This window comes from Dermacentor andersoni, chromosome 3 (genome assembly GCF_023375885.2).
Source record: "Dermacentor andersoni chromosome 3, qqDerAnde1_hic_scaffold, whole genome shotgun sequence".
NCBI classification, from domain to species: Eukaryota; Metazoa; Arthropoda; class Arachnida; order Ixodida; family Ixodidae; genus Dermacentor; species Dermacentor andersoni.
In genome coordinates this window covers 40543872-40565685 of record NC_092816.1, presented here as the reverse complement: position 1 = coordinate 40565685, position 21814 = coordinate 40543872, and the positions used below count along the sequence as shown (strand labels likewise).

Below are 21814 nucleotides of genomic sequence, written 5' to 3'. Positions count from 1 at the left end.
TGTAAGATGGACTGTGGTGTTCCGTGTACTATAGATATTTTTATGTATTTTTATGCCTGATGTACGAGAAAAAACGGGAAACGGATCTTTCATTTAAGCGTAACAAAGATTTTATTCAAGCGTAACAACAGTCAAGCGCAAACACAAGACAGCACTAGATGAGAAAAAATTTAGGCACACATACATGAAGAAGATAAATCTAGTGGCAGTGACGCAGTTTAAGGAGCTTCTGCCGTTGCCTTTGCGCGTCCCTCTCATTGTTAATGCTTTTACAAAAGACCGAAACCTCAAGAAAACATAGAACTTGACAAGGGCTGTCAAAGCTGGTTTTTCATGCTCTGGGCAATCTAGTTGTGGAAAGGCCAGTGTCTGCAGCTGACCTGAAAAATCAGCTGGACTCGCTACATGTAACTTGTTTTTGCTAAAGAATAAAAGCGACTTCACAGCGGTTGAGAAGGTCTGACTAAGATAGACAAGGCCTCCATTGTTAAAATGCGTAGTGCAATGTGAAGCAGCGTCGGCACTAGCTTGAGCTTTACTTACGCAAAGGTAGCCCGCACGCACTGCGGCGGTCAAGAATTTTCGGCAATGATTTTCGTGCAACATAACCTGCAGTATAGTAGATCAAAGCACTACTGCTCCTTTTTTCTTGTTTTTTTACCCTGGCACTCACAAAAAATAAGGTGCATGCTTAGGATACTCAGGAAATATCGTGGGTATATTGTAGGGTTTCAGGCGTGGTTTATCGTGGTGAATCACTTGGACAACGCCGTTCACGGTGATAGAGAACGCGCGCTCGACTAAACTGTTTTCTAAATATTTTTCACAAACCGTAGCAGTTGGTGCCAGCCTTCTGTCCGTTCTCCTGGTCATTCTTGCTCATTCTGATACCACTTCGTATCAGGTGGAGTGAACAAGGATACACGCCCTTTGTTCGAGCTGTAATCGCTTCTACACAACGGCACAAAGCAGGTCCTCTCCTTGCACTGTCTCTATAGCTTCGACATTTTTTCATTGACGCCGCATAATTCTCGTAATAACAGGCACACGAACATAGCAGCCACGCACTCACTCTTTGACAACACCAAGAACAAACACGCAAGGCTGTAAGAACACTAAAAACGAAAACATAGAAACCGACACAACGGCTGCGAAACTGACATGCGAAGCAGACGACACGCGCAGTCTGCACCTACCCGTATGGCAGCGACCTCTGCCGGCTATAGTGGGCATTCATTGCAAGCGGCGCCACGCTCTTCCATTGAAAAGAGCGGGTGCACGGCACGCTAGTCAGTATATTCTAAGCCATGGTGTTCTAACTAGTGTCTAGAATAGGTATTCTAGGCACTGTAGTTCTAAACATCATTCCCATGACGGCACAGCGCCCCTTAGGAAACTCCCATAGACAGTGGCGCCAGCTTTTCCTCTATGTGTTATAGTGAGAAACTCTATGCCCAGAAGCATAAGTGGGTCGCGCCCATAGAGTTTCTCACTACATTACGTTATAGTGAGAAACTCTATGGTCGCGCCTAAAGCCCTTCGTTATTTTAATTTCTTAAGCTATCGTTCTTTTCTTTTTTTTTCATGGACAGAACATTCCAAGTGTCAAACTTCATGAACCATTATTGGAAACTTAATTCTTTGTTACCTTCGTTGTTTGTGGTCTCCCTACTTTTCTTCCACTAACCGTCGGGTTTTGGACACCATTTATAAAAGCTAGCGCTACCTATACGAGCAGCGCCCGCAGCGCTACCGCGCTAAATGTGCCGAAGCTTTTGTATTAGCCAGTCTAGTTGACGAACAGGGTGCGTCATTTCAAAAATGTCGAATACGACGTTGCGCGGCTGTTTGAAGACATGAAATTGGCGCCTTTTACACGGTGTAGTCACACTACTCATATCGTTAACGACGCGCGTGGCGCAAAGAGAAGGACTCCTTTTACCATTCGTGTGCGTGGGTACCTCCCGCCAATGGCGACGAGACCGTCGATGTCTACGAGTCGGCGGCGGAGCAGTCGGGGCATTTCCTTGCTCCCATCGCAGGACTACTTCGTCAAAGACTTGCCAGTGGGCATTCCAGAAGAGGACCGCCTACGCATACTCTTTCGGCTCTGCTTCAAGCATGCACTGTCCACGCTGTCCGAGAATTTGGATGGCTTCGAAGACCTTCATCGGAAGCTGTTAGTTGAAGGTCTATCGCTGTTCGACAGTAGCGAAGACGACGACGATGACTATTTAGACAAGCTGTTGAAACTGACGACTTCGAAGACCGATACCACCGGCGTTGTGCCAGCTGCCATTGCCGCCAATCATCACGATCAGTTGAAATCGCTGGTCCCAGAGTGCAAACGGTGGAACGAGTTGCTGGCGAAGGACGTCCATTGTGAACCGGAAGCGCCGTTGGTGGACGACGACGAGGCTAAAGTTCCTGTTGCACGACGGCGTCATTACGACATCTTCCTCGAAGGTGCCGAACGCTCAAGGCGCAGAGCTTTCGCATTACTTGCCAAGCTGCAGGCTGTGAGCGGCGAAACTAAACCTTCCGTAGCTGACCGAAAACCCGATGACAGCACCGCAAGTGAAGCAGAACCTTCCGAAGTGGAACGAATGATCGGTGACAGCACCGCAAATTTGTTTGAAGTGTAAACCGTGCTTGTGGAGAGTTTCGAAACTGGAGAGTTTTCATAGTCCAGCGCCTGAACCCAACATCTATAACATTTTCTTTGCAGTGTACAGCCTGAATCACTGAATCACGCGTGTCAAGAAAAGTCAACTGGACGATTATGCCACAGTCTTTGCAAAAAACAGGCTGACGCCATTTAAAGATCATGCATGGCCATACTGCATGATTGGTCCATGCTATAAGGCAAACATACGAGTAACCTAACAGCTACCATTCAGTAGCAGCTGCAGATGCCGGTGCAGTCCGCAGCCGACCACACTAGACAAGCAATTCTGACTGCACAAGGTCCCATTGCAAACAAGCTAAGCTGTCTGTTGCAATGTGAAAGTAAAAAGTGTACAGTGCAGCAAGATCAATACCATTGGGCTTTTATTTCACCCAGCTAAACTCTGGCAGATACGTGTGTTATACATGTCAAGTGTAATGTACAGGCGCACTCAACACTGAACACTCAAGTTGCAAGCAAGAGAAATGACATGTGAGCAACTTTACTGGTGTGTTGGGAAGGCCTTTAATACTGTCTCCATGCCTTGGATTTGTGGAAGCTGCTGTCCAGAGAAATCAAAACAAAATATTAACACAGAAAATACACCAATAGAGCTAATACAAACAGATGGGCACTAAGTTGAATGCCTGTTGTACAACAAAAATTTTGAACTTTGAAACTGAGTGACTTTTAGCAAAAATGTCAACTTGATTTTAAGTTTCTGCTTCGAGACAGAGAAAAAAAAGATTATTATAACATCTACCAGTGGGCCAAACTGATGCCACAGGCACAAAAAAAAAAAAAAAAAAAGACAGCCTCAGGGCCAGTTCCAACAGCACCAATTATTTGAAGACAAGTCCCGGTGGTTAACAATAGTTAGTGGCAGTTGCAAGAGAACTTCCAACTTAAAAGAATGCATGCTCCTCGCCTGCTCCTGGCTGTAAATACTGAGAATGTCAGCGGCATCACAATATAGAGTATGCATGTGAACATGCAACATTCAGACAGTGCAGCAAGCCTGCACAGCTACCTTTGGCAGGAAACCTTCCTGCTTTACTGCCGGTAACGACATACTATGGTGCACTGGCACCTCCAAGCCCTTTACAGATTCAACATTTTTTTTAATAGACAGTTGACAAATAGCCATACGTTGATAGGACTAGATGTTCCTTACAGCCGTCAGCACAATTGTTAGGCTTAAAACACATGCGCAGAACAGGTTACATTTTGGCTTCACACAATACCCACCAAGAGAATACTGTCTGTAAACTACAAAACATTGCGCTGTACCTTAGGTCAGCATACGGGTAGGCCAAACATACCTGCCAACTGCACCAAACTTTTTGTAAAGTATACAGGTTTTTGGCTTTGTTTTAAGATTTCACAAATTTCACTATTTTGTGAAAAGTAAATTCAGTTCACAAGAATGCTTTTTTTAAGGTGTTCAAAGATAGGGTGGTTCAAGAGTACTTGCTTCAAGCAAGTTTAGTATAGTACAGTCTGCTGTTCCCAGTTTGTCACTGGTTGTGTCCTGCTTCCAAAGTTAGAATATCACTAAGAAAGTCCGTATGAATGAAAGAAAAGTGTCTGCTAAGGGTAGAAGATTACGAAAATGCATGCCCCATCCACGTGGCTTTTACGAATTTTAAGTTCTCAGGTTGGCAGGTATGGGTCAACCACATGGCCGTTCGATGACTATGGTGTGCTGACCTACTTTCACAGAAACTTGCTCAGCACGGCAACCTGCATTCTGTAGATCATCCAAGCTTACGCACTTGCATAAGAACAAAAACCGATGCGCCGAAAGGGACCTTGAAGGAGAACCACACTTTGACAACATACAACCACCCCAAACAACTGTATGACAAGGCAACCACCACAGCTTCCATATTTCTTTTAATCCAGGGAGATGCCAAGTCTGCTCGTTTGGAATATAGCATGCGCAAGTGGTGGAAGTATCTCCGAAATAAATGCCAAACCGACATACAAAGCCACACAAAAGGATGACCGCTGTGGAGCTGAAGCCAACATTTCACTATACTGAAACACAATCCATGCTTACCACATTAGTACAGCAGGGGGGGGGGGGTGGAGGACACATACAGAGAATTAACTAGTACAGCAATGTACAGGAAGAACTGCACTTCCAGAAGCAAGTATGAGCATTAAATTTCATTTCACACAGCCAACAGCAGCATTGATCACACACTTACTTCAATACACACAACACAAATGCCACAATGAGATGCAAGCCCCAGGCCACATCATGAAACTTCTATACATCTTTTGAACAAGAGCTCCACATATGTTTCGATAGTGCTTGCTGAGCTGGTGCAGGCATGCAAGCACTTGCTCAAAAAACTCTAGAGGAGAGCCAGCTTCTGCTGCAATTCTTAAACGGGTGTACAAACTGAAATGTAAAGAGTAGAAATGGTGTGGTTATGTGAAATCAAAGCCTTGATTTGAGCTTACATTACCATTCAGCATACCACACACACAGAAAAAAGGCAAAGTAAAACTTTAACAGATTACCTTCAAAGCCTTGCCTGCTGCCAGTCATTGAGAGAACAAATAGTTTAGGCTCAAATGTTGCAGGCTCAATGTACCTGCTTCTTCGATTGAAACTGTATTAACACAGCTGCACACTTGACCAGTGCAATAAGGCATGCATAAATTAATGGAACCATGGGCCCAATACAAGCATCTCTTATCATAAAGGAGTTTCACAACCGGGCAGACTACAATGGTTGACTATTCTACAGGGGTCATCAGCTTATAGGGGGAAAGAAGTGCTCACAGCAGCTCACTGTTTGCTTGAAAGCCTGCAGATAAATTTTTTGTTAGTATGAGATGATTGTGTTACATATCATATTGGGCACTTTTGCATCACAGAGTAAAGAATAAGCCTGTATCTGATCGAAGCACAACTCAAGTGCTTTGGACTGCTGCCTAGACAATGTGACTGGAGCGCTTTGGGGTGAGATGGACACATTTACCAGCGCTTTCTGAGCTTGTGATAGCTTTATGAAAAGTAAGGAGTGAAACATTTTTCCAATGGCACTGCATGCTCAGTGAAATCATGCTTGGTGCCCAGAGTCGCTGCTGAGCACCAGTGATGCATACAAAAGTACACTGTCCTTGTGCTCCAGACAAGTGCGATGCAGCATGTAATAACATTTTCAGCATTTGTGCTTTAACATTGACAATCCAGCAAGAAGTGAAACCTTTCAGCAACTCAGTGCCATGTACATGGAATAAAGTGTCAAATTTTTTTGATGACAGGTGCATCAATAGGGTCTTTCATTATTATAAGAGGATTTGTCACTCGAGTGCAATGAATTTAGATAATGCAAGGAGAAATAAATAGTAAAGTTCAATAAAAATTCACTCTAACTACAAAAGCGTAAGCTGCATTTGCCAACTACGCCAACACAAACAATTTGTGCACATTTGACAAAGTGGTTGAAATAGAGACAGAGGAGTCGACACAGCCTTTTCGTGTATAACTAGGTGACCAAGATATCCAGGAAAACAGCTTCAATGATTCTTCTGATCATACATGTGTAAAGTGACACAGTATGGCACCACCAACAACACACAGTCCTTTCTTGCAGCAACAACTTTGCTGACACACATACCGGTTTCTGAACAGCTACATGTTGACAACAATATTCATTCCAACCACCTGCAGGTAGTCGCACCCTGACCACACTTTGTATCGCATTACAACTTCACCAAACTATTGAAAATGCTCACTTAGTGAATCACGAAACATTTACAGTGCAGTCCACTGCTGAAGGGAACATGGGAGCATGGGGAATGAGCAAATTTCCCTCTTTGGCAAATCTGGAAGTGGCCAGCTTTGGCACAGACGACTCGCAATAAGTGCCACTGGTTCTTGTCCAATGATCTGTGCAGTGCTTTGACAGTCCTTCTGCTAGGCACTGTAGGTAGCACTGTCTAAGCACTGCGAAAGCTTTGACAGTGCTTCTGAAAGTGTGAGCCATGCACATTCCCTTCAACAGCGGCTCTTGCTGTAGATTACACCTCTGCCCTCTGGTTCCTGAGCAGAGTCTTGCGCAGCACAAAATCCAGTTTGAAGTCGGGACATACCACCTCACAATTCTTCCTAAGCTCACTCGATTCTTGCCCACATGTTGCAGAGAGATCCCAAGACCCAAAGGGAAAAAAAAAACACGCCAGCTCCAGAAGACAAAACTGTGGCAAAAGGAACGACAAATACCAAAACGCACCAGCTCACCAAAGGTCCGCTCCTGAAAACCGAGATTCAACTTGTCTCCTGTCTTTAGTACACCACAAGGTTACATACGTAGTGGTGTAGCAATTTTTGTAGTGATGTCCAGCACAAATGTTGATGAAAACTGAGCAGGTGGGCACCCAGCTCTAGGTATACAATATTGTTTCTGAACAACCTCGCTTTGGTGGTAGCTGAATAGAGGTGCTGGGGAGGGAGGTGTGTTGTTCAAGAAACTTCGGAACTTATGTAGTCCACTTACATGTACTTACTCACTTCATAACTTGCACAAACTTCCAACAAGAGCGAAACCCCCAAACAAGTGCGCCCGGCACACAATACAGCTTCCACTGAGCACATGCTCGCATGGCACAAGAACTACTAGCCACTCGCATCCTTCACTGAAAAGTGGCTACAAACAACTCTTGGGGGCAGAACTCGCTCTGTAGAAACAGAGCCGACAGCATTAACCACTCAATATTGAAGGCCAGACGAAACAGGGCACAGGCACGAATGGAGATGGATACAGGATCACCTGTGCTCTGTTCCTGCTGGGTGGTTACCCACAAACAAACGCCATGTGATGCATCACATCTCTTTCGGTGCTAAGCAAGGTCCATGTAGGGACAGCAGAAAGAAGCCAAGCTCGGCTTGCAGCGACCGCATGACAGCTGCCGGTACCTTGCCCCCGCCGGCGAGATTCCGCGAAGGAGTAAGGCAGCGACACAGAGGCTACCTCAGCTACTCTGCTTGGTGCTGCGTATACGGCCCAGGTGGCACGACTCCCGGGAATCGCGCGCACTGGCGCAGCCGCTGCACGAGCCTACTGGCGCGCGCCGCTCGTCCTCGTCGTCGCTCGTGTAGCAGGTGGTGGCGCGGGCGACAGCGCCTCGTGTGCTTGTTGCCTGCATCAGTTCCGGGTCTGGGCCATTGCGATTTTCGTAGAGAAGGATGTTGAGGGTCTCCTCATATATGCGAGCTTCGGGGAACTCAACCTGGTGAGAGAAGTGCAGAAGTTGATTAAATTAAACTTGTGGGGTTTTACATCGCAAAGCTGCACAGGGGGGTAAGAGGCCAGGCGCCATAGTGGAGGGCTACGAAATGATTTTGACCACCTGGGGTTCTCTAGCACGCACCCAAGGCATGGTACACGAGCATTTTTGCATTTCGCTGCCACCAGAATGCCGCTGCCATGGTTGGTATCGAAATCACAACCTCCTGTCAGCAATGCAACGACATCGCTACCGAGGCAGGTAAGAAGTGCAGAAGACAACGAACAATCACACAATATGGACAGGGTGCTTCATTTGTCATTAAATGGATCCAAATGGATCCAACTGCACATAGAAACAAATCAACAACAGGAAAGAAACACTAAATACAAGAATGCAAAACAATGAATAATAAATACAAGCAAGTAGTAAATACAACACATCTAGTAGTAAAATAAATAAATGTAGACGTGTAATATTTAGCACATTAAGGAAATGTTAGTTCACTTGATGTATACATATAAAGAATTCAATGCAGCTTCTTACAACCTGGAGAGAGCGAGCAATGCACAACACTATTTAATAATATCAGCCAGAACCACTTTAAGTTTATCAGGGTCGGTATTGTATACAGCATCTACGAGTACCTTGTTCTAATCTTTCGCTGTTTGGACGAAAAATGAAGTCATATGCGCAGAAGTATGGGCATGTGAGGGATGAACGGCTTTCTGGTGACTTATGCGAAGTGAGAGTTGATGAGCGGGAGTGATGATGGCAGGGTTAATCGACAAGCGATAAAATTTGTGAAAAGCGGAAAGCCTCGAAATTTTGCACCGGCATTCAAGACTGAGAAGGTTGGCCCAGGACTTTAGTGCTGTGACGCTAGTGAGATAAGAGTAATCTGAATAAATTAACCTTGCAGCGAGACTTTGGGCTGATTCCAACATGTTTGAAAGGTTAATCTGATGAGGGTCCCAAAGTGCACTGGCATAATTGAGTTTAGGTTGTACCAGCATTTGGTAAGCAAGCATGCTCACAGAGGACAGGTTGTGTTGCAAGTTCCGACGTAAATAAGCGAGGGTGCGGTTAGCATCATTTGTGATGTTAATTATGTGAGACGACCATGTAAGATCACCAGATATGCAGATGTCAAGATATTTATATGAGTGTAGGGAAGATATATGAGATCTGTAAATTGTGTACCATGTTTTGGAATACAACGACCGATGGTGGAAGGGAGCGAGTGCAGTTTTCTTTGTGTTGAGGGACATCAACCACATGTCACACCATTCTTCGACGTGATGCTGATCATCTTGGAGCTTGGTAAAGTCAAGTTTGTTGTTGATGCTGCGGTAGATAACACAGTCTTCGGCGAACAATTGAACGTTAAGAGAGATATTATTGGGAGATCATTTATATAAATTAGGAGAAGCAAAGGACCCAGAACCATGCCCTGGGGCACACCCGAGACAACCGGTGCGTTACGAGACGCATGGTTGTTAGCCCACACAAACTGTTGACGATTAGTGAGGAAGTCGCGAAGAAGTTTGCAGGGACAACATGGCCACAATTAGTACATGACCGGGGTAGTTGGAGAAGTATGGGAGACGCCTTTGCCCTGCAGTGGGCGTAACCAGGCTGATGATGATGATGAGGAGGAGGAAGTCGCGCACCCAGTTTAGGTAGAAGGCGTTGGTAAACAAAAGTGTCAAAAGCTTTCTTAAAATCTAAAGAGTGTGCGTCAACGGGCACGTTAACGTCTAGGCTGGAGCTCATATCGTTAATGAACAGGGCTAGTAGGGTAGAGCATGAGTAATCTTTTAGAAATCCATCTTGGCAGGGCTGAAAAAAATTTGCAGGTATCAGAAATTTCATGTGTGAATAAATTATGTGCTCCATTACTTTTGACGGGACATTTGTAATCGATATAGGGCAATAGTTTTTTCACGATAATTTGGGGCCATTTTTGTGCAGAGGAATTATTTTGCCAACCTTCCAGTCATGAGGTACAATGCCGGTCATGAGGAATTGCTGGAAAGCCTGCAATAAAAGAGCACCGGAAATGTATTTTGTATTTTTTAGGATCTTTGCATTGATGCAATCGATTCCAACTGACTATGTTAATTTCAGGCACTCAATTGTTTTTATTATTCTGTTAGCTTCAAATGTTATGCCAGGCATCTGATGGTGAACAGAGTACGGATACTAAGTTGGGAGATCGCCTACGAGCTCCTCAGCAAACACTGAAGAGAAGGTAGAGTTTAGTATTTCAGCAATGTCCCCTCGTTTTGCACAGTAAAGTTGAGGTCATCACAGAGTGATATAGGTGGACAAGGTTTAGGGTTGATAACTTGCCAGAATTGTTTACTATTGTTTTGTAGCATAGCCGGTTGTGTGGATGATAGGAAGTAACATTTAGTTTTTGTGGCAAGAGTCGAATTCCTTTTCAGTGATGTGATACCTACTCCATCTGGAAAGTCAGATTGTTTTGCCAAATGAAATAACCTGTTATTCTAGTTTTTTAGTTGCTTTAACGCATTATTAAACCATGGTGAAGCTGGACATTCTGTTACAGTGATGATGGGGACGTATAAGTAAACTAATTCTTTCATTTTCTTTTTGTACAGGGACCAGTTCAACTCGACTGAATGTTGAGAAAAGTCATTGATAAAATCTATAGAAAGGTCTTTGTTTGCTTTTTAATGCATGTTGGGTCACAAGAATGTGTACCGTGAAGTACTGCAGGATCACTGAGACCAGATAAGTGCGTGAGCGGTGGAATGTGATTGGGATGGGTTGTGAGCTTGAGGTCTAGTATGCTGGGTGAACGTGCGATTTCTCTTATAGTCTTCATGACAAGCTGTGATAGGTTAAAAGTGAGGCATGTGTTAATAAAATCACTTTCGATGGGACGTTTCGATGCCGTAAAGGCAAGAACGTTCCACCTTATTGAGGGAAAATTGAAATGGCCAAGTAAGAGTAACGCTGAGCAGGGGTGCAATACAAGCAGAGAATGTAGCGCATCATGGAATTGGTTGACGAAAGGACAGTCAGCGTCCGGAGGTCGGTAACAAGTGCTGATAGTCAGAGGTTGGTGGAAAACTTGGAAATGTACAAAAATGGTTTCTAGATCATTATGGTTAACAAGTTGATAGCAGCGTAAGCTGTGGTGAGTTGCAATTAGGGCGCCCCTATTTCGTCTGTTAACGTGGTCGTGCCGAAAGATATCAAAGCCTGGCAAGCAAGAAGCGATTTCGGAATCGTCAACAGAAGGATGCAACCATGTTTCAGTTAGTGCTTTCTATAGTGTCAACTATGTTACGCAAAGAATCAAGCTTCGGTAATATACCGTATTTACTCGCATATTGATCGCACTCGCGTAATGATCGCACCCCTAAATTTTGCCGTGAAAATGTTATTTTTTTTTATTTCCCATGTAATGATCACACCCTGAACTTGCCGCAGCGATATGTCGTGTGCCAAGTCTAGCTAATAATGATCGCGCTTACCATCTGTCAAATGCTATGCGAACGACTCTTCAAGACAAACCAAGCGGTCTGCACGCACCAAACATTCTTAAGCAGATGCCCCATTTCATTCCTTTCATCACATTCCGCACTTCCATGACAAAAAATAGCTACAACCAAACTTGCCTTTATTATGTGTACGCTTTATAATGGTTGTGGTCAACAAAAACAACAAAAAAGGCACCTTTCGATTCTTCTCGTCTGCACTCAAGGGCACGCAACAAATCGCGAGCGGCAACGATAGCAGCCACGTTTACAGTGATACGTTAGAAGTGTACCCTATTCATATGCCGACGTTTGTAACACAGCTAAGATATTCGCCCACCCTTAGCAGAAATGTGCCGTATTAGGATAGTAGTGAAGACAAATGCCGCAGTTTCCGCAGCATGCCCGCCATGTGTTCCAATATCACTGGCAGCTAAGCGCGCTCATCTGTTTCTGTCCCCTCAAAGTGGACATGGCTATGTTATTGCCGCAAACTTCCGATATTATTAATTACTGATAGGGAAGAAACTGTTTGAATGCACGTAATGTACTCACGAGAAGAAAAAAAAATTGCGTTCGGCGCATTTGGCTTGCTCCGCCGGCCGCCATTTTTTTAGGGCGTCCCGCACTACATACAGTGGCAGCCGCCTATTTGTTAACCTGTTCTCATCCTGCAGCAAATGCCACATGAAAAATTTTTTTCGTGGGAAATTTAACCAGCGTGATGATCACACCCCTGAATTTGAGTAAATTTTTTGACAAAAAAGTGCGATCATTATGCAAGTAAATAGGGTACTCCAAACATTAGTGTAAAGGAAAGGCACAGAGTTAGATTGTTTTCTTGCACGAGTGATGGCCTTGAGCGGACGACTAGCAACAACTTTCCGAGAAGCGTGGTCATACAAGAACGTCGAAATTCCAATGCTTAGCTTGTTGTAGCATAGCTTGAAAGGTTTGCCCTGTGCTCGTGCGAACTCGAGTAGTTGCTTAGGGGCCATCCGAGTGGCTGGAGATTAGTGTTCGGAAATGCTGTACAAGGAGCCCTTCAGTTTTCTGGCACTTGATAGAAGAGCCTCCTTCAGCTTGAAATAAGCATGTCACGGAGCTGCGGCGATGCTTCCTAATTGTCATACTACAAACAAGATGCCATTTGCAGTGACAATAGATCTGCATTTTTTCGCACTATTGTTTGATCCCCAGGGAGCCGGCAGAAGTACTGGTGTGGGAGCACCACATAGACCCCATTGTGCTTTACAGTGCCGGGCAGAGGATCATGCATGAAGGCAAAGAGATGCAAGTACCACGTGAACGCTGTGGTAGCCCATTTGGTGTTCACAAACACTTGTAGTCCACTCAAAATTACTTGTTTGAGTAAAATTTACACCCATACAGACGAGTGTAATGAAACATCTGCTTGCATTTGAACGCTGATGGAAGAACTTTTCAGTGCAACAAACACTTAAAGCATGTCAGGTAAAATTATAAGTGAACGACTAGGCATTGCTATGTTTTGTTGCAGGCAACCAGAACCTGTAGAACAAGAGCCCGAGCCCATGGGCACTGATGGAGCAGGGCGTTTCCACTGCAGCGAAGCCCAGAAATTCCCCCAAGAAGAAAGACAGCTCGGCATTGGCCAAACTTTTACAGAAAATAGACGACCTAAAACAAAATGGAGTAGCTCGCCACAGAGAAAAAAGGCAGCTGCTCGAGCGGCTAGTTTACGCTTGTGAAACAAAACAATAAATAATTGTGTCCCCGAACATTTTCACTCAACACACATCTCCACCAAAGTGTGGAAGAGAAATAATCTCCACAGAAGAAGTGCAACCGTGATGTCTATTTAGCAATGCCTCCCTCGCAGATGATGGTGCGGCTTGCGATGGCAAAATCGTCCTCGTTGTCTATCGAACCATCGTTGTAACTGTCTGAAATTTCATTGAGGTCATCTATGCTTTGACAGCAAATGTTGTGCAGGGCACACGCTCCAAGGATGATGAGGCAAGAGTGGTTTATTGTGTTAGCCTCAATGAAGTACAGCCTTTGGAACCGCCATTTTAATATGCCAAAGGTATGTTCAATGGCCACCCTTTGCTGGCTGTGCCTTCTGTTGAAGCGTTGCTTGAAAGGTTGAAATGTGGCCCCACAATCTTTGTAGGGGGTCGACAACCAAGGCAACGGCGGGTAAGCTGCATCGCCAAGAATGTAATCCCCATTGCACTTTACTTCAGCATCCTTAAAAGAAGGGCTTTGCCTCAAGACACAGGCGTCGTGAGACGACCCTCGAAAGCCCACAAACACATCAACGAAGCGGCTCCTTGCGTCAGAAATGCTTTGCAGTATCACTTAAGGAAATTTATTCCTGTTGAAGTATGATGACATTGACTCCTTTGGTTTCAATATTTCAATATGACTGTCGTCCAGACATTCCATAGTATTACTAGGACCCTTGCCCCGACTCCTTGACAAGAAGCCTCCTTTGCATGCTTCGCGCTCTGCTCCTGTTGACCACGATATGCCTTAAGCGCTTACGATGAACAATTAAAACACCTGCTCAAGCACAGTGACACGAATGATTCAGACACGTCAAACGTGTCGGCAATTTTGTACATGCTATTCTGAGAACCCTAATAGCTCAGCACTATTAGGCATGCCTTCCCTACTGGAATTTGCAGGTGTTATCCGCGAACCATCGGGAAAAATTCGAACTTTCAAACCTTCTTGCGAAGCTTTTGAAGGTGCCCTGGAAAGACGAAACAGCCTCCCAATTTCAAACTCGTAGTAGCGACCAACAACATTCTCGTAATAGTTAGGAAATCCTGTTTTGGTCACTATGAACGAGATGGACTCCAACTTGGCACAACAGCCATGTTGGTCTCTTCGTCTTCGCTGTCAGAGTCGACGAGTTCCATAACAGTGTAAAGAAGTGCATTCATAGTAACAGAAGGTCATGTACAAAGGCATGCAAACAGCATAGAAAGTACGAGGATACAAAACGGAGATATGGCAGATGACAAGCCTGCACCTATGCACTCGATCGAGAGAAATAGAAAAAAAAATGGAGGCTGGATGGCAGTGCAAGCTGTGGGGAGCACACGCGCCCATCTTCCCCCGCGCCGTCGCGTCGAGAGCCGGCATAGACGGGGGAGAGGCGCACTATGCCCTCTCTTGATTCTCCCTCGCGACGCGCACGCGCCCTCCCTCCGCGACTCGCGGGCAGGCAGCTGACAGGAGAGGATGACATTCCCCTCGCCCACATAAAAGGTACAAAACAGCGCGACCGGGGGAGACCCTCTGGCTCTGAGGCCGGACCCATAACCTGCCGGACTGGAGTACCTGCTGCTACCCGTGAGTGACCACGTTGCCTGACTATCCCGGGCAACGAGGCCAGACTATTTATTACTATTACGGAGAGGACGTCCCTCTGCGAGTGTTCGCTATTGCTAATAGCAATAAACGTTGTTACCGTTGACACCGCTGGTTGCCTTATTCGTCCGAACCCGGCGTAGCCGCGATTCCCGCGCTACGGGTTGGGAGTACCACGAAGCGACTGCGTGGGGCTAGATCCGGAGCTCGCCTTCAGCCCTAGCCGCACGCAGAGTGGAACCCCCACATTTGGCGCCCAACGTGGGGCAAATGTGGGGGTTCCACTCTGCGTGCGGCTAGGGCTGAAGGCGAGCTCCGGATCTAGCCCCACGCAGTCGCTTCGTGGTACTCCCAACCCGTAGCGCGGGAATCGCGGCTACGCCGGGTTCGGACGAATAAGGCAACCAGCGGTGTCAACGGTAACAACGTTTATTGCTATTAGCAATAGCGAACACTCGCAGAGGGACGTCCTCTCCGTAATAGTAATAAATAGTCTGGCCTCGTTGCCCGGGATAGTCAGGCAACGTGGTCACTCACGGGTAGCAGCAGGTACTCCAGTCCGGCAGGTTATGGGTCCGGCCTCAGAGCCAGAGGGTCTCCCCCGGTCGCGCTGTTTTGTACCTTTTTAGCTGGGCGAGGGGAATGTCCTCCTCGCCTGTCAGCTGCCTGCCCGCGAGTCGCGGAGGAAGGGCGCGTGCGCGTCGCGAGAGCGAGGGAGAATCGGGAGAGGGCATAGTGCGCCTCTCCCCCGTCTATGCCGGCTCTCGACGCGACGGCGCGGGGGAAGATGGGCGCGTGTGCTCCCCACAAAGCACACTGCACTTGCACCGTCTGAACCGCATTTGCACAACACCAGCACCACCTGAACTTTTTCAGTGGCAGTTACGTGAACAACATAAATTTGAATGCGATGTTATTTTTCATAAATGCATGTTAGACTCGTGCAAATATGGTATTAGAAGCCGATTAATTTAAAGGAGGATTTCAATTTGCTCAAACCTTTTTGGCTTCCCAGGGCAGAGCAATACAGCCAATATCAGCTTATATAAAAGGACATTTGTAATGTAAGAGTGGCCAGAACATGGTGATGTTCGATTTTCCTGACCACTTTGTAAGTTGATGCGCACCACTAAAAGATGGCGATGCTTACTCAACCGCACCATATCGTATGTTCACCTCTGACGTTCCAGGTGTGTGCCCCTAGGGACTATCCTCTCCACTGAGAATTGGCCACTTAATCAATCATTTACTTTGATATGTTTGCATATCAACTATTGTGCCCCATATTTTGTTCAGCTTCACATTCCTTAAGTGAACATTTGCAGTCTTCAAGAGTTTGAATTAATGCGAGTCAAGAATGGGCATCCACAGAACATTTTACAGGGGAGGGTGGCGATTTTAACGCACCAAACATGGGTAGCGATTACTAGCAGTTAAATACTGTTTTGCAGCATGATTGCAGCATTTCACCATGTTTTTCTTCCTACCATTCGCGATTTGAAACTCCTTTGCGAATCAGTGGCCGAGGTGGACAGATAACCCCAACCCCTGCGGACATGCATAACATCAACCATATTTCAAAACAAAACAAGGTACAAACAAACACTGGAACATAGCTTACTTTGGTGTGCTTCTTGTCTGTTGCGTAGACTATGGATGTGCAGCAGACCTCGGCAACTTTTTTGCCGTGGCCATAGAATGTCCAGCAGCAGATCTCATTGCTACCTATCACATCTTTTATAAACAGGACACGACTGCAGAACCGCAGTGACAGCCGGTCAAACATTTCCACATTCTTGAGGAGATTGTCGTCCGACGTGCTGCAAAGACCGAGGGAGTGAACAGCAGAACAGCTCAGATCAGGTTTGAGGCAGTGGTCATGTGAACCCATAGGGTAAGGACACATTTGTGGATAGCTCTGTAGCTGACACACTGTACCCAGCAGCTAGGTCGAATATGCCTGCGCTGTCTGAGCAAGAACTTCTGCACATTATTTTTCAATCTGAGTTTTGAACAGTGCCTGAAATGGCACTGCTAGTATTATTCACCACGTCGACTTCATTACATAAACACAACACAGGCAAAGCTGTTTTACACTGGTGTCGCATGCCCGTTTTTGAACGCGATCGAAGCCATGCGCATATACGTTCATGCAGATAGGAAATCTTTACGGCTTCAAGTCGCACCTTTCACATCTCGCAGATTATATAATCACTGCAGCTTCATTCGCATCTACGGGAACACTCATGCATTCAATTGGTCAGCGCTTCCTTGTGCCATTCGATTGTGGAACGCTATTCCTGATTTCATCGTCTCTGAATCTAATCCCGATAAATTCCACCAGCTCATCAGTTCAGATTTCACCGCCCAACTTCAATAAAGTGCATGATGCTTTTTTTTTCCCAGTTATGTGCTCTCTTGTTTATGAGCTCATTATTTCGCTTATTATTCTTGTATTTTTTTAGTATTGTTCAGTATTTGTACTGGAGTGGCTACATTTTGTTTTTCATTGTTTATTGAAAGAACTGTATCGTTTTTATTTTTTCTAATATGTAAATTGCCGACCCTGTTATTTTTGTACAATGCTTTTATGCTTGTATAAGACATGTATACATCTTTCCACTTTCTATAAATAATCTATGTCTATTACGTTTTGTTATATGCCCTATATACTATTTTAATCCTTCCGTAATGCCCCCCTTACCCAATGCCTCATACAAGGCCTGTAAGGAGATATTAAATAAATAAATAAATAAATAAATAAATAAATAAATATCCAGACTAAATTTTTCTATTCTGATTGGCTCCCTTCCACAGCTTGCGCAATGTAGCCAAATACAACCGAGAACCTTGATGCCAATTGGGCTCGATTGCGATCAAAGGCACACTGTTTGACACCCATACTTTGTAGCAGCAAAGCTTTGCAGCTAAGTGAGACAACAGCAATAACCAATTAATTTACAAAACAACTCTGAAATGGTAATGAGAAGCATTAATTGTTTATACTTCTTGCTTAAAGTCAACTGAAATAAAATATTCGACTGTGTAGAAAGATAGTGCAGACAGAGTAGGGGCCCCTGTAAAATTGTTTGCTTTGAAATACCAAAAACTCAAAAAATGGCACCATTACCACCTGTTGGAAAAGATGCAGAACCTGCATAGTTGGGAAAAGGCTTAGCACCTGAGCATCACCTTTAAGATTAGGCAGCGCCCATAATGCGCTCAAAATCTTTAGAGGCGAAGAGTTGGGAATTGTGTCGTATTTGCTGGCTATCAAGGAGCTTATGTCATCCATTCAGGTGCTATTTAAAAGCTGTTAATAAGAAAATAAAACAATTACCAGCCCTGAAGCCTTGCCAAGATTGTTCCTGCATTAAGCATCACTTTTAACTTAGTCATCAAAAATTAAATTTTGTTGTAGCTGGCCTTTAAAATAGAGTAGCATTGGCATTCAAAGCACTCACTGCAACATTACTACTTTTATTCATTTAGCACCATGAGTAATGCCCTTCTCTAACAGTCATGCTAGCCATAAGAGTCACCACTTAAAAAAGGTGTGCTATATACATAGGGTCCTTTGTTTTTGGGTAAAACCTGATAATTCCAAATTTTTTGCGCCCCAGACAAAATTCATGAATAATGGTTGACCTCGATTTCTCCCCAAATTTGGCCCTTTCGGAAAGGATAATAATAAATGGAGATATTGCAACACTAATCACCGGCCAATTTTTGTGAACAGGTTGCCAAGATATATCATATTATTATTACCGTATAGACTCATGTAAGGGTCGCACTTTTCTTTCCCAAAAATTTTGACGAAGTGCGGCCCTTACGTACATGGGACCAAACCTCTAGCTCAACATAGTGCCTACGCAGCCAGCAACTACTGCACACTCCGCATGTACCATTGCATCAGTTCAGTTCTTTATTTCAGACAGCAATGTCTCGGATAGATGGGCAAAAGGCAGATGTGCTCTGCCTGACGGGACTCTAGCACTAGATCTCTACAGCACCAATCAAAGGTGAGTGTGCAGCTCTCAGCATCTAGTAGCGGCACGCGGAAGCACGCAGGGCGCACCGAACGTGATTGCTTCCACGATGGAATATTTTTTCTTTCTGTCAAAATTTTGGGCTTCCAAGCTGGAGGTGCAGCTCTTATACGAGTCTACCTATGCGGTAATTATTACTACCGTCTTCCATGAACATGGCATATATGCCTTTTCCTCACTTAACACTCAAGCAAAAACTGGCACATATAAAGGTATAATATATTCAGCGTGTGTCGGCCTTTAGTGAACGAAAGTTTGTTGCCTTTTTAATAACGACATTTATATGAATGCGACAATGGCACATTACATTGCATTTCCCACACATCGCATAATGTAAACAGTGGTAATGTGCTAGGAAGCAAATTAGTGCAGTACTGAGATTGCTGTACATTGCGAATGGTAGCTGTGACATTGAGACAATGTTCACTTAACTACTTTATGTTCAAAGAAATGTGACTGATTTGTCTAGTTCGTATTCCATTAACGTATTGCAAGAGAGTGTATCGAGACACACTAAAACAGGATGATAACAGACGAGGACAAAAAGTCCAACAGGTCTAGGATGGACGCAGAAATGCTCTCAATGTATATGACATATATCTAAGCCAACAAGTGCTTGCAATATAAGAAAGAACGTCACACCTCCTGCGAAGCAACTCTTTTGTAGTACCTTTTGCACTTCTTTTCTGTATTAATAAAAAAATTGCAGAGAAACTGTGAGAAACAGATTACTAAACCCATGTCTATTTGTTGTTTTTGTTAATCTGGCTTCTTTAAAATGCCTTAATAATCGCCTGACAACAAGGATTTGTAGAGACGAGTTCCATCACATAATTTGCGAGCAGCTCTCTTTGCCATTACATGTTCATGTGAGTGATTTTGCTTGTTTAGATAGAACGTTTGTGCCCAAAAGAAGACCATTGCTGGTGTTGTCTTTGAAACTTAAACAGAAAATTTCCAAACATTGGACTGCTAGGCAACAAAACCCCAATTTCTCCCCAGTTTCTGTGCCAGACAACAAAACCTCCAATTTTTCTACTGGAAATTTCAAAAAGTAAATAATACAAAAATGAAGGACCCCATATGTACACCCGAGTGCCACTTTGCTTTACTAAGAAAGTAGTTGCATGCCAAGTTTGGAAAGTAATTTGACAAACAGCTAGAAATGGATCCTATGTAGTTGCATCAATTCACATGCATAACGGTCTTGTCCAGATTAGAGCAAAAGCACACTATTCTTTTGTTATGCACTGATCTCTCTCGATCTAAGGCTACCAACGGGTACTGTTAAAGTGTGTGTAATGCTATAAATCAAAACATCAAATGTAATAGCTTTCTGCCAACAAAGTTTTTAGTCACTTGTCTGTTGAAAACAGATCATAGAACCTTAACTAGCCATTACATACTCATCAGAATATGTAATGCTCTGATGAGTATGGGCATCCACTTGTGAGAAGTTGTTTACATGGAATACGTGACTGGGCTCATTAAACACAGGAAGTTGCAAAAGAACCCTTTGTGCTGTGTTGTGTACACACATAATTTTATCTTATCATTGCCATTAAACTGCTGACAGAAAGATAAAGCCGTACCTGGTATAGGAATACTTGTTGTTATGTCTGTTGATAAGCAGCTTGACCAAAGGCTGAAACAGCACATCAGCAATAAGTTATTCAAAACACATTTCACATGCATCAATTCTTGAAGACTCGAGTGAAGCGTTCCGAAGGTTCTCAAATGTAAACTAAGCCTCATGCTGTTAAAATGAAAGCAAGCAGGTGCGCTAACAGTAAACAATATGCATTCATACGCGATGCGCCGTAAATCATACACGCCTGGCATCCTAACGTAAAGTTCGTGGCTCACCTTGGTCGAAGTGCTTATTAGTAGGTTTCCTTCTTTTTCGTTTGTGATAAGTGGGACTCTGCAAATTGGCTCTTGCGGGCTCTCTTTTTTCTGCAGGGCGGCTTCGCAACTTTCGACGAGCGCCTGGATGAGGTAGTATTTGGCTTCGGCCAATAGCTCCGCAATCTCCCTCGTCGATTCGGGCAGCGGCACCGAGCCGTCTCTCAGAAAGTTCAGGATAGTACCGAAGTGCTTCCCGCATCTGTCTATGAGGATCCAACCTAAGAAAAACGACCAAGGAAATAAAAAAAAAATAACAATGAGTACATAATAAGTACAGAGTCCATGTAGTCAGGATCGCACGGTTACATTAACCACGCGGAGCGTGAGCGTCCGTTCTGCAATTACAACACCAGACACAGAGATAATAATCACAACATTCCTTCCCCCATCTCGTTTACAGCGACAAAGCCAACACAGTTTTGGAGCTGAAAACGAAACCGGGCGCAGCAACATGACGAGCCCTCGTCGGCAATGGCTCGTGATGGGAGTGGCATAAACGGCACGGCCTGACGGATCAACGAAACCGGCAGAGGCCCGCAGGGACCACTCACCTTCCGAGTCGGTGAGCACCTCCATGCGGCCGCTGAACATGGCCCTGAGCATGCTGTCATGTTTGGTGAGAGTGCCGATGGTCGTGTAATGGAGGGACCCGCCTACGTTTAGCTTCACGTACTGGCTCGGGCTCCCGTTGATGACAGTCCGGTGATCGCCAGACATGGTCCTGGCCTCCTCGGCTGTCGGCCCTTGCGGCGACGGCAGCGTCGAAGCGCACAGCGCGTCTATGGTTGCCGCGTGTTGGCCCCTAAGAAAATGCGTCAGTGCGACGGGTCAAGATGGGAGCCAGCGGCGCGAGGAAAATATAACGCTCCCGACCGCACTCCCCGAATCTCCGATTTCTGACAACGCGCGCAGCCACAATCGCTCGCGCGGAGCTCACGTGACCCAGAAATTGAGTGCCTTCTTGCTCACGGCCACTGTAGCTTCCGCTGCGTCAGGTAGTGCGACCGAGACCGAAACCGAAACTGCTTGTGGCCTCGCGCCTCGATGTGCGTCTGGACCGGTGAGAA

The 21814-nt window shown here is 45.0% G+C and overlaps 1 protein-coding gene across 1 annotated transcript; it reads right to left on the bottom strand.

The window, feature by feature from the left end:
• Window positions 1-3034: 3034 nt before the first annotated feature.
• Window positions 3035-21707, bottom strand: LOC126517381 (BTB/POZ domain-containing adapter for CUL3-mediated RhoA degradation protein 3). The gene is made up of 5 exons (XM_050167099.3): window positions 21299-21707; window positions 20706-20965; window positions 20432-20484; window positions 16412-16610; window positions 3035-7918 (listed from the first exon to the last, which is right to left on the bottom strand). The coding sequence occupies exons 1-5, from the start codon at window positions 21462-21464 to the stop codon at window positions 7661-7663; spliced, it is 936 nt and encodes a 311-aa protein (XP_050023056.1). The 5' UTR covers window positions 21465-21707; the 3' UTR covers window positions 3035-7660.
• Between the last annotated feature and the right edge of the window lie 107 nt (window positions 21708-21814).

Excerpts from the sequence above, each read along its gene's own strand:
- LOC126517381 (XM_050167099.3), bottom strand. The coding sequence starts at position 21,464 with ATGTCTGGCGATCACCGGACTGTCATCAACGGGAGCCCGAGCCAGTAC. Across the intron at positions 20,966-21,298 it reads GGTGCTCACCGACTCGGAAG|GTTGGATCCTCATAGACAGA; the intron begins GTGAGTGGTCCC and ends CGTTTTTCTTAG. Across the intron at positions 20,485-20,705 it reads TAATAAGCACTTCGACCAAG|CCTTTGGTCAAGCTGCTTAT; the intron begins GTGAGCCACGAA and ends GTGCTGTTTCAG.